The sequence below is a fragment of the Temnothorax longispinosus genome, chromosome 4 (assembly GCF_030848805.1).
Source record: "Temnothorax longispinosus isolate EJ_2023e chromosome 4, Tlon_JGU_v1, whole genome shotgun sequence".
Taxonomy (NCBI): domain Eukaryota; kingdom Metazoa; phylum Arthropoda; class Insecta; order Hymenoptera; family Formicidae; genus Temnothorax; species Temnothorax longispinosus.
Window position 1 is genome coordinate 17,657,296 of NC_092361.1, and position 13,714 is coordinate 17,671,009.

The 13,714-nt window shown below is 40.4% G+C and overlaps 1 protein-coding gene across 4 annotated transcripts in view; it reads left to right on the plus strand.

Annotated features, from left to right (window-relative positions):
* The window catches only part of Asap (ArfGAP domain of ASAP), a 49,990-nt gene that overhangs the window by 22,812 nt on the left and 13,464 nt on the right, over positions 1–13,714 (plus strand). For all 4 annotated transcript variants that reach the window (XM_071774856.1, XM_071774857.1, XM_071774858.1 and 1 more), the window contains exons 2-3: positions 527–599; positions 9,543–9,688. In XM_071774856.1, coding sequence (XP_071630957.1) covers positions 527–599; positions 9,543–9,688 — 219 coding nt within the window. The remainder of the gene's footprint in view (positions 1–526; positions 600–9,542; positions 9,689–13,714) is intronic.

Genomic DNA, 13,714 nt, shown 5'->3' on the forward strand with positions numbered 1-13,714 from the left:
TTGTTATATAATTAAATTTTGATTAATTTGCTTTGTAATTTAAATATTTATAATGTACATGAATAAAATTTCTTGATTTGATTTCGAGATTTACGATATTGATGTTGATTCTACGATATTTTTACTAATTATTTATTAAGGATTATTTCAAATTGAATATTTTTTAACTATGTTACAATCTTTTTTTAAAGCGCATCGACAAAAACTATAATTTTTGCATACTAAACGAAAGAACGAAGTTTGAACGTCATTTGCAATTTTATAATATTTCCAGAATATTCACACAAATTAAATAAAATAAAATAACTAAAATCTAAATGTTAGATGTTCAAAGTGTGTTTTTGTTATCGGAAGAGAGATCGTTGAATATTTTACATTTATGTCGCTCGCACGGTACCACCACGTTTATAAACGCTTATTTAAATGCAAAACAGTCTGACACACAAAATTTTGTGGACTTCAAGAAATTATCATTTTACTAGCTTGCGTAATATTTCACCGTATTATCATTATTTTCTTCTTTCAGACGTTGGACTTCGATAGGGATGGTCTCACGAAGCTCAAGAAGGCTATCAAGGCCATTCACAACTCCGGAAACGGTGAGTGTCATCGTAAATTTTCGTTATACTTGCGACTTGGTTTTACGATTGCGCGAATAACAGTCAGTTATCTCTTAAATGACGAAATTGACTCGCGCCACAGAACGTAAAACGAACTGTCGTTGGTAACGAATAAAAATGAAATAAGTAAAATTATATCTCATGCGACACACATAACTCGAGTTAAATTTTAAGGACAAATTCTTCGATCAAATCTGATCTTTTTTACAATTTAACCCTCAATTAGCACACCTCGGTTGAGCCACCTCAAATGCCACACTAGTGCGATTTGAGATTTTGACTTTTAACTGTCGTATCTCAGTCATTTTTAATAAAAATTTATGTAAAATTTCCCTGGCAATCGAGTAGTGCACTTTATTTTACGAAAAAGAAAGGATTTTTATATGAAAAATTGAAATATATAAAGTGCTGAACGAAAAAAAGTGGTGCGACTTAGCACATGTGTGCTAATTGAGGGTTAAAGATTCTATCGATCTTTCTTCATTTTATTTGTTTTATGGAAATTTTATGGAAATAGCTGCTCCATTTAAACATCCCATAAAAGATCTTTGAGTATGCATTGTTAGCTTTGATTACTCTGATGACTCAGCCCGAGGGCAAAACCCTACTGTATATAGATCGTGACTGCATTTGAATTATCATCCTGGGACGCTAGAGCTAGACTCATGCGTATTGAATAACGTATAAATACTGATAATGGTGGTCGAATGTTATATTAAACATGTCAGCACGGCTACTACAAGTGGCGATAAAAATCAATAGTTGATAGTACTCCTCTTTATCTTTTTTTGCATGTACAACATTACTAAGAGTATTTAATATTTGATCAAGAGAGATATGATTGCGGCATAAAATCAAAACCTGAGCGAGAAGAGCGTTCTATTATAAAAATACGTAAGAACCTCCAAACTTTTCTATATTATTTAAAAATCTCAACATTTGATTTGATTGAACCTACATTGCAGTTTATAAAAATTAAACAATTAATAAAAAAAATAGAGAGATAGAGTTCCAAAGAACTTTGGGTTTATGAAATGATGGGAGTATACATACATGGGAAACGCGGGGCGTCTCAAGAGAAACGGGACGTTTACTTGCCCCGCGTATACGTTCTTTCCGGATCATCCTACGGCGAACGTAATGCTACGTGCTCTAATTTTACGGACGTCCGCGTCGGTCCGGATTTTTATTGCACTCGAATGGGCAAGTCGCGTCGGGTTCAACATCCTAAAGGTCTATAGACTCGGACTGAGAAACCCTGAGCTGGTGTGCGCTGACTTTTACGGGTCGGGCTCGCCGCCGGCTTTCCGCCACTTCTCCATCGGGCAGACAGATCGATTTCTCCGGCGCCCCCTTTGTTTCCTCGACCAGGCCATCCTGCGAGAGAGTCTGCTGGGGGGGTTCATATACCGAATGTCTCGCGTTCTGGAATCTGCGATCGGCATCTTTACGACCGCCGTTATATTGTTCGCGCCCGCACTCCGCGAACGAGCGGGCGATCAATAACGCGTCGTTGTCAACGTCGATATATCGCGAGCCGTAACGGCTCGCGAAGACATATTATATAAGAACATAGTTATTAAACTGTCTCATTTATTCATATGCACGATACACGCGTATCGTGGACGTATATAAAATATCGTCGTGGAATATTTATATTTAGAATATTTAGATTTCCTGATAAAACTTGGAAAACAAGTAAGTTTGCAAAATCGACATTTTCATCGTGTTGATGTTAAAAATTGCGGTGTTCCTTTCGCGCGAACTTTCAACGCATTTCTGCTTGTCGAAGCAAATAAATGTTGAAGCGCATCAAAACTTCGCGTGCGCGAAACGTATACGCTGAAGTTACGTGACTTTATCGTTGAACCAAGTATATGTTATCATTTATCGTGCATGCGTGTTAGTTTTCTGCGCGTGTGTTGAATACATGTATTTATTTATAAATTTCATAGTTATGAAAGGGTTAGCCGTAGGTTGTATAATCTCGCGTCATCCCCAGCCCCCTACAAGAATAGCAGTAAACAGCACGCATGTCGCACGCACATTCTAAATAATATATTTTATTATGTAACTGATATTACATCGTGCGAGTAATTATGAATTAAAAAATCCATAAATATGCCGCGTTTATGTCTCAACATCTACGAACAAAGTCGTCGTACTAATTTCTCGCGAGTCGCAAATTAATGGTAATTAAGCCGCAGTGAGAAAATGCGGTTTGCATTGACAGAAAATGGCGGGTCGGCGGAGATATTACCGACTTGGGTGTTTCCAGCGGGAATAAAACGGCAGCGCGTGCCGGGCGGCGTTCTCACCGTTAGCCGCGAGACTAATGAGAGATTAAAGCGGCGTTTCCTTTCCACGTCGGGTCGATAACGCTCGCATTATTCCGCGAAAGTTGCGTGCTCAGAGGCCGCTCCTTCTCGCTTTCCATAGCGAGGCGTCTTCCGTTATATCTATATAGTATTCTGTTCTCGAAGCGAACTCTCGCGTGAGTCTCCGTCCTCGAAATCGCTTTAAGAAGTTCTACCGCGAATTTACATTGTATTTCTGCGGATCATCTCGCAGCGACTGCCCGTACCTAGATTGCAGCGAGGCGTTCATTCAAGACCGCCCGTTCGCAAATATTATCTTAGCGCGAGGCAAGCCTGAGCAAACATGCCAGAGATGTTGTTCTTTCTGAATTGGACTTTGAGTTACGGATCTTTCGTGACGCAACGAGCAGGTAGTCGCGCGAAATTGCTTCCTCAGGTCGCGAAACGTCACTGAGGATCTCACTGCCACGTGGTAGTAGGATACTGCTGTATAATTGTCGGGAGTTGGCCTGTAATTATATATCGCCTAATGAGAAGACATCTCGTGGGAGCCTAGTATTATAAAACTGTCTTTTGATGAGAGAGCTTTTATTTCTGGTCATACTCCTCTAATTGTGAGCTGTGACACGACACGCATCTATAATATTTCATCAAAATATTTTATATAAATATGATAATTGTTACATCTATTTATTTGATGTGATTGGTTGATATTTAAAAAGTCCTCATTTATCAATTATTCTAAGATTAGCTATATATTTCACATAATGTAACGTTATTACGACACGATATTATATTGCTAATTGAGAACAATGATATGCATACGAAGTTTTTAATTCAGGAATTTAACCCTTATACTTCGTAATTTTTGTAGTTTGTCATTGTTTCTGTGAAACCCTGTAAAAAAATTATTGATTGTCTTGAAAACCTATTTGTGAGCAGTTCGGGACCAGGCTATTTTAAGAACAATAAATTTTAGAAACATTTTATTACCAAAACCGGTACAACTAATTTGTTTAATATATTTTACTCTTGTAGCTCTGTGTTTTCGATAATTTTTAAACTTGTTTTGCGAGCAATAAATTTCAAGCAAGATATTTTGCGAACATTTAAAATAATATTATTCGAGAAATAGTTTAGTATTCAACTTATAAATATGATTAATTATTTATTTTTGATTGCTTTGTCCTTACATGGTTACGGTAATTAATACATCCATAATTATTCAAAATTTGCGATGTCTCTTTGCAGTATTTTAGAGCAAAAAATTAGCAAAAAATTCTGATACATCAGTTTTTGTTTACGATATTCTATACCGTGTTTTTCGGAAGTGGAAGTGTGCTAGTGTAACAATGCAGTCAACATCGGTTTTGATATTAATTTCCTGCGAATGAGTAAGAGCAATAAATTTGGTGGTAGAACAATAAATTAGTAATAAATTAGCATTTAATTATATCATATACATCCGAACTTTTCAATAATGGGAGGCTAGGTGTTCACATAGATGCAAAATGCATAACTTTTCCATGCAATATAGAGTTTATGGAGTACCTAATACCAATAATATCGAATTTTAATTTACAAGAGGCTTCATAAAATCTAACGGCTAATTTAATCTTAAATTAAACACTTCGTTCAAAATTTCCTGTTATCTCTTCAGGTCCACCTTCAGGTCACTCGCTTTACTGATTTTGCTCGTTTATCTTTGTGCTCAGCGTAACTCTTTCCTTACCGCAACCTCTTCATCGCCCACGTCACTAAGGTTCTCATCTTCGCCGTTATGCTTCATTAGCTTGTAATCACGGGAAATCTCCTTTACGCTAATTGTCATCTTATCTACCTCATATCACGTTGCTTATCTCTATTAAGACCGTTATTACGGTCCTCTAAAAATAAATCGCAAAATATCGCGTAACAACACTTGCAATCAACGTGAAAGAAAATAATAAACTAAGTGCAGCAATGAATAAGTGATGAATGTTTATTCTTTTGTGTTCCTATATATGTATGATTTAGCGTAATTTCACATTTTTTTAAATGAGTACAATGATTTTACTACTTATCTTTAATTACTATTATAGCGTAATATAATTTTTTCAAGCTGTAATTATTTATCTGTGTTGTTACCTCGTTATCTTGATATCTTTTCTATTATTAGACTACAAGTACTAAATTTGTGATATTATCTTATTTACACAAACGTCAATAGCAGTGACAAAAAATCTAATTGTCTAAAAATAATAATGCCGGCAAAAATAAAAGCTTCCATTCAGTGAAGGAAATAAATCACCTAGTGAGTATTTTCACAGAAATTAACGAAACATCGAAAACGTCACTCACACCACTTTCCAGGAATAATAATCGCAGAACAACGAATCGCTGTCACGCGCAATCGAAACGCGATGTATTATTAAACGCCCGCGTTTGTTTGCCCGCGGTGCGTTGTATTTTTTTACGAGTTCGGACGATCTCTCGGGCCATTTTTCACTCGTCAATCGACCCCTGGAAATCGCGACTCCATCCGTATCGGACTGGTCAGCATTATTTCCGCGTCGGACCACAATGGATCAACTTTTCTCCCGATATCGTTTCGGCATTCCGATTTCGCCTCTCCGCCCCCGGTTTTTTCCTGCCCGTTACCCATCCTTCCTCTCTCTTTCTCTTTCTCTGTTTCTTTCTCCCGTCTCCGGCCGCTACCTGACGATAGACAGGATGTATCGCTCCGAGTACCCCGGGCGCGAATCGTATGCCGTGACGCGCGTGTTGTCCCTTGGAGACAATGGGCCCGCGGGAGCACTCGTGCACCCCGATATTCTCTCTTTCGACCGGAAGCGCTTCGCCGACACAACAGACGGGAACGTGGGTATTCAATCGTTCTGCAGGTACGGTTTAAAAAAAGAAAAAATTTGGCCCGACGAAATATGTATATACTTACATATATTTAGTATATGTTAATTATATTATATTATTATATAGGGGAGACCGGGGCTAAGCCGACACTATTTTTTCAAAGGCAATTTTTAATATTTAATTAAAATTTTTAGGCAAATTCAATGATATATATTTAAAGAGTGTTTCTTCAGGTACAAAATTGATTCAGGAAGTTTTGCTGTACGTCGCTTTGTTTTGCCGCCAGGAAAGGAAAAGTGACGCGAAGACAAATTTTCGAATTGAAAAATGACGGGGCGAACTCGACACCCCGCCGGGGCAAACTCAACACTTTGTTTGATCGACACAATTTGATCTGGAACTTATTTTTTTATTGTTTAAAAATAAAAATACATTGTTTATCAAATGAAAAGACATTGTGTATTAGAAACAAAAAGTCGAAATAAAGTAAACAATTATTTAAAATAATGAGAAAAAAAAGATTAAACTTTTAATTATCTTTTTCTGAACTGTCTGAAAAACAATTTATACACGTAAACTCGCGATCAGATGTGCGCACACATTCGTCATGAGCCATACGGTTGCATAAGATGCATTGTTTGTTATTAGAAGCTAATGAAATGTTTTCCGAACACACGCAACAGATGTTCCTTAAATCGTCATCGGAATCGGACGAAACAGTGACCTTTTTGCGATAATGTCACTTTAGGTTAGTGTCGTCTTTGCCCCGGTGGCGTCGTGTCGACTTAGCCCCGAACGTCGTTTTTTACTTTTGTTACTCCAAAAATATATAAATTTTGAAAATATGCAAAAATTATTATCGGATTCGTATAAAGCATCGAATTTCCCATCAAAATCACTTAGCGGTAGATTCGCAAGAGTAAAGCTCGATGAAAGAGTAGACATTTTCGAGAGATCAGAAAAATTACTTTTCACTATCAAAAACACTTATGTCGCGTTAAAAATTACACTATAACTCAGAATGTTACCAAATTCCGTTGATAATACTGGCACATAAAGACGCATTTACAGTAGCAAAGGCAAGTTTCTACGATAGATTTAAATTGGCAAAAAGCCTAGTGTCAAGTTCGCCCCGCTGTCGGCTTAGCCCCGGTCTCCCCTAATTATTCGTTTGAATCGGACTGTGTGATTAGAAAAGCGCACTGCTCATAAATATCTCTTTCGATGAAAAATTGTTCTTGGCGAATGTATGTAGAAGTCGCAACGTACGATTTTACACCCGCTCGTCTATCTCCCAGAGCTACTGATGCGCGCTCATGAAAGATGCAATTCCAGAGATGTATTCGTGGCTGGAGCAGTAATACCGCGCTCGTGCGACGCGATTGAAATATTCAGGGGCAATACATTAGCATTTCCGGAGCCGTGAAAAGCTACGGTGCCGTTAGGCCGCGGGCCTCCCACGTGGTTTCCGCGTAATTTCCCGGCGACGAGCGGGGACGACGACGACGACGACGCGGAGAGTAATGGGGCGCGAGGGCCGATAAATTTCGCGGGGGAGACAAGAATGGAGAAAACGTTAACGGGCGCCAGAGGTCCGCACGGTGGTCCCTTCTGATAAATTCCCTCGAATAGGACACTCCTCTCCGTGCGCTCTGAAAAGAAGGTACAGAAGGCGAACGGATTCGAGCGGAAGTCGTTTATGCCGCGAGGACTGAGAAACGTCGGAATGCGCAATCGGAAGTTTGATTTATAGAATCGTAATGACGCGATACACTACCGGCATTTGGCCTCCAACGAGGGCTTTTAGTTTCCCTTCCGTTGGGCTGCAGGCTCCGTTTTACTCGCCAGTTTAATGACCATAGTCTATCTATCGGTTGCGCCCGTAAACTACGTACGTGTTTCGCGCTGGATTTTAAAACAGGCGCCAATATAGCGCTTCCGTTGTTGTCGCATTTTCCATGAAAGGGGCGCCTTTTTACCATGTAATGTAATTGAAAGTTTCATCAACTATATAGAGGCTAGTGATGAGTTCTCGCCGGTTCATCCACTTTGCTGGATGGGTCACGATTATACACGTCGCATCGCAGCCGATGAATTGAACACCACTTCGCGACACAGGGACAATACCTTTTATTCTCTCCTTCCCCCATCCTTTGGTGCATCCTGTCGAGAAGTTTCTCTCGACTAATGAAATTTCTCCCGAGAGGAAGGATGCAGTCCCTTCGGTCGAGCGATAAACGCTTTATTTCGACGTTGCTCAGAGTCAATCAGATTGCAGTCTCCTCCAATGGGGAAAGAGCGCGGTCGGATATTGAATGGAAGAAAGTTTTGGAACAAGTTGGAAGGGAAATCGAAGCATCGAGACACGAGCGGAACAAAGGATTTTGACGACTTCGAAAACGATTGCGATGGCATTGTTCTTATTATTGCAGATACATACAAGATCGTAATTGATAAAGTATAACCAGAGAATTTATAGAATTCTTAAAAAAAAAAATATTTTATACGTCCTGCGTTAGAAATGGAAAAACTATCATGTGAGTTTAATTTATAAAAGTAAAGGTGAGAAAATATTTTATTGCAAACCTGTAGAGTGTTAAAACCCGTAAGCGCGCGAGTCTCCATTAAAAAAGTAAACGTTATCCCCGCTGAAGAAAAAAAAACGGAAGCCATTCTCTTTTGAACCGGACGCGAAACGTTTTTATTTTATTTCACTTGGTCTCGCGGTCGAGCGAGATTCCATGCTCTTGGTCGTGTACTTACATGCGAGAGCCGATATCGGTCGAGAAACTTTGCAGGAAGCTGGAAGAGGAAAGACAAGAAGAGCGCGCACAGTCGACGAAAAAGGAGCATAGCGAAAGAGAAAGAGTGAGAGAGAGAGGATTATTGGAATATATATTGGAAAGTGAGTTTCTCTCCCCGCGCTTCGAGATTGCAGCCGCGGGAGATTCGCGGGAAGCCGGAAGAGAGGAAGGAGATAAGGGAAGAAAGAGGAGCCGCCTCGATGTCTCGCGGAGCGCAAAACGAGAGATCGCGGCGTATATCGTATATAGAGAATGCATTCCACGTTAGCGTGTGGCGTTAGCCTTGCCAAGGCTGTGCGCTTCGTAATTCGAGGCGTATACGAGGCAGGGAATGCAGGAATGTAATGTCTTACAGTCGGAAAGGGTTAAATTACTCGTCCCTCTTTCTCTCTCCTTTTCCTCTCTGTCGTTATTTCTCCCGCAGTCGGCTGCTGCTTCGCGGAGATGCGCAGCGCGCGGGATACTTCGCAGGATATGTTGCTGCGGGGAAAAAGTGCGGTCTGGCCAAGGAATTAATTGCGATTGCGGGCGTTTAATAGTCTAACAGCGTGGCAGCTTAATGGTAGCCGCTCGTACGAATGTTTGCCGCTGAATTAATATTCAGCGTGATGCCTGCGTAGAAAATTTATGAGCCGCACGATTCTCGAGTGGAGAAGAGCGCCGCGCGCTTTAATACATTATGTGATATAGTTATGCGTGAAGAGAAATTTGTCCGTCTCGCAGAAATGCGGGGAAACGTTCACGATCTTTTAAATTTGCAAAATTTTAGGATAGGTTTGCGTATATCTGTTATGTTTTATTCTCTACTATTTTGCTATAAGATAAACGTAAATCTTTAAAACACCAATTTTCAAAAAGTAAACGCGATTAAGAAAGGAATTTATTCGCGATATTCGAACATTATGTATATTCTATTTAAATCAACGGCGTTTGCGTTTTTCTTTTCACAGCTCACGTGGACAACGAGGTGTACTTAGGAAGGGCGTTGGAGAGACTCGGCGACGCCGCACTGAAGGAACAGGAGCCGGACATAGGCGCGGCGTTTCTCAAATTCGCGGTGGTCACGAAGGAATTGAGCGCCCTCATGAAGACCCTGGTACGTGCCAAATCCTACAAGTAAAATTTGTGTCAAAGTATGCAGATCACGGAATATTCCGTGCATTCATTCTTATTGATTCCTCGCGCCGCACGGAATATTCCGCCTCTTGTCGCTTTTAACCATGTATTTTACGTGACGGCGAATAAATTCTGGTAATTAATCAGGGCAAATTAAGAAAGACTTTGCTAAGACAGAGAGAGGTGTCGAAAGGATAAATAATCGCGTCGTTGGCGTAATAAAATATATGAAAAACTTCCACGTTGGAGCAAATCTGTCCGATGATAAATTCTTTAAAATAGCAAGCTGATGACACTTTCATCCGATGTGTCTCAACTTTTACAATTCATCGACGCGGATGTATTAAAACGACGACCGTAAGCGCGTCCTCGATGCGCGCGTGCACGCGTTATTGGAAAAATCTCTTCACGGTCCATCGTCACCGACGGCAACGACCTACGTAGCTTGGCGTAGTACACTCTTCTCGCGTTAGTACACGCAAGAACAGAATTTCTAAACCGATCAATATGAAACACGTGCCCCGGCGTGCGCGACGAAATAAAATTTCGCGCCCGCGCGGGCTGTCGATCGCGCGAGACTTTCACGATTAGTATGGCCGATCGCGTCTCCTCTCGAGGAAGAGCCGTGGATCGGCAACTGCGTTTCTTCAGCCGAGGACATATGGCATTCGCAACACTCGCCAGAGGAGCGAATTGTTCCACTGGAACAATTTTCCATCGTCGTCGAGTGACACATTTAAACCGCGATTGAATAATATAACGCTTACCTGGATCACGATGAATGATGAAATGTAAATTCGTGCGAAGACAAACTCTCTTTTCTCTGTGCTTAATCTTTGTCCAACGCTCGAATAATTTTTAGCTGTCGAATCTTTATCTCGCGACTCAGAATTTACCCAACTGCTACCGTGTAATTATAGTGATTAATTGACCTTATTGACTCATTTCGAATATGCGACAAGCATTTCGAAATGAATATCTTTTCAAATATTATTAAAGAATCTCCGGTTTCGAACAATATCCGCAGCAATTCGGATCTTTACGCGATCGAATTGTTTTGAGAACTTTCAGAAGAAATTGAGCTTATCGCTACTTGAGATGTCCGATTTACAGATTGCATAGCGGAGCACGCGCAAGTACTACCGCGAAACAAATCATGAAGAAACCATTTCACGCCCTGCAGATTACCGCTATTACTGTTATCACGTGCATACATCATATACAGCAAGATGAACACGCATCTCTTTCTTTTATTTAGACATATTTATTGTTATTTTTTTATTTAGATACAATAAACTCACAAAAATTTCACTCTCTCCCTCTTTTATAACTAAGAATAAAACAAATTGTTATTACACAAGAAATATTATTATTACGTGATTTTTATTCGCACAGCTCGATCTATTACGTCACCACTTCGTGAAAAGATACTAAGAGTCTCCTTTCCACGCTCGTCTATTTTCACTTTTTTGACGTCCAACTACACGTACGTCCATTACTACAGGTTGATGATTGTGTTCAGCGAGGAAAACCCTCGGCGCTCACTCGTAATTTTTTACCGTAGTGGCTTCTCTCGTCTTTCTCTTCTCGAGAATTCTGCCCGGAGTTGCTCGTCACTCCGCCGAATTAAGTAACTTGATATATGAGTCAGTCCACGCGTTAACAGGATTTCTTCGCGCAAAAAAATCCGGAAGAGGCGTATATTAGAGACGAAATTTCACGTGAAGAAATAATGTCACCGACAAGCATAACACGTTCTTCGCTTTTGATTACTCTCTTAAATCGAACTAGTGAAAATTTCGCTGAAAATAGCAACACAGATTTCACTGAAGATGAGTATTTCACTTATTTTCAATGCGAATTTTCACTGTGCTCTTTTATCTTATATCTCACTGTAGCCAGGAGAAGTAAAATGTCACCGCAAAATCAACGGTAATTTCACGTATCTGCAAGAGGTAGCTCTTTTGTATATTTTTGATTGTTATTTCTTGGGAGAGGACTTTGCGTATAATAAAACTCATATTCAACTATTCAAATTCAGGGTCATATATTATACTTTGTTATGCTCAAGTTCGTTATTTAGAGCCACTGTTTTCAGCAAAATCGCTGATTGAAATTGTCTCTTATTAATTGATTAATTTTAGAGAGATCTTACTGAATGTGCGGTGCCATAACATAACTGCCGCTATACCGTTTTTCGTAACACACTGATTTCGTTCCAGAGAGTAATAAGATACGGATTTGATACACAAAGAGCTCGGTTTATAACACATTAATTAGGATCGTCGTCTCGATGACTTATCGAACTCTAAAGAATTGATATCAAGGGAGTAGAGGCGCAAATGAATGTGCGGATGTCCCTGTAAAGTATCCTCCCAGTGCCAATAAATCGACTAAAAGTAAGAGAGGCAGGAGAGGATGTTAATCGTCCGGGCGTGGATTTAGTGGTAAATTCAAACTGGTTCTGCCCGTGTTCCGACGGTTTCCTAAGCTCATCGGCGCTATGCGATTAGCCTGCGCGGCACAAATCGGGACGTCTCACGGCGGTGGGATAATTACGTTTACTGAAGCGTGCACGAACGTTATAAGCCACGAGAGCGAGCGGCCAGGAGGCTCTCCTAGATTCTATCACGCACGAACGACCGCGCGAATTTATATTTATCAGGGACTTTTAAACATTGCGTCGCGCACACTCGCCGCGGTCGCGATTTTCAGCGCGACTCTCCGTCGTGACTCTTGACGTATCGGGGACACGGTCGCGGATCAAATCTAAATTCCGGCGTTTAAGCGCGATTTTTTATTAATTCTTTTAGCCGTCGCGACCGTTTTTCCCGATCCCGGCCATCGTCCGATCGTTTACGACGACGTCACACGTGCAATCGGTTAAAATGTATCTGCATCCGATATTGGTTTCGGTTCAAATCGCGCAATACATTCCGACGAGAGCCGGAAGCAATATCCTGGCGCTCGAACCTAATATTATACTCGATCGTATCCAAATCGAACTCGAGATTAGCATATCCGATCGATTAACCGTAATTGGGCTCGGCAATAATTTTTCTTTCTTTATCGTTCGTAGAAGATAATTTCGTAGAATGTATGAAATGTTATCTTAATGTCAGGAGCTTGACGTTCATGAAGAAATAACTTGAATCGTTCGAAAAATTTTCTACAGAAAAAAAAGCAAAATAGAATTTACAGATTATTTATTGTGTCTGTTATTTGCGAAAATTATTGCAATACTTCCATTCTCAAGAACAAAAATCAAAGTGTAAAAATTAATATCTATATTTTTTAAATTGATAATAACAATAATAACATTTAATTTGCATCGGACAAAATTATATAATTAAACGTTAATCAAACATTAATAAATTCACGTAATTAAACATTAATTAAAATCGATCGTCATTACTTCGCGTGACCTGGTAATATAAATCTCCGCTAAGAAGATAGAAGTGATTCGATATAGAGAACGATTAATTAAATGAGATTCTGTTATCATATTCCGAATGACTTCGCGTAAATAAACAAAGTGTAGATTGCCATTTTCATTCACGGTTTTCGTTCGCGAGGAAAAGTGTCGCCTTTATACGAGTTGGTTGCACATTGCCCTCGCAGGCCCATTATGCGGCGCGTTTGAGCGCTTTCCAGCCGAGTTTCCACGAAAGCCGGGAGTCGTGAAGCGTCCGAGGGATCGCCCTCGAGAGAGAGAGTGAGAGAGAGAGAGCCAGGCTCCGGCTCCGAGAGGAAGCCGCGTTCTATTCAGGGCGAGCGAGGCGATCGACGCGAACGGGCTAAGCCAAGTGCTGACGCGAATCGACGGTGATTCACTATTTACCGGTCGGATAGAGCCCGGTCGGTGGATCCCTGGCTACGGAATCCCGAAGACTCGCATTTTTCATCGCTATTTTTCCATTCGAGTCCCTGTCAGACCGGTTATTCCGATAAATAGATAAAATATTGCGCTCCGGTCAATCTGAAATAGCTCGTGCCGTTCCGCGGA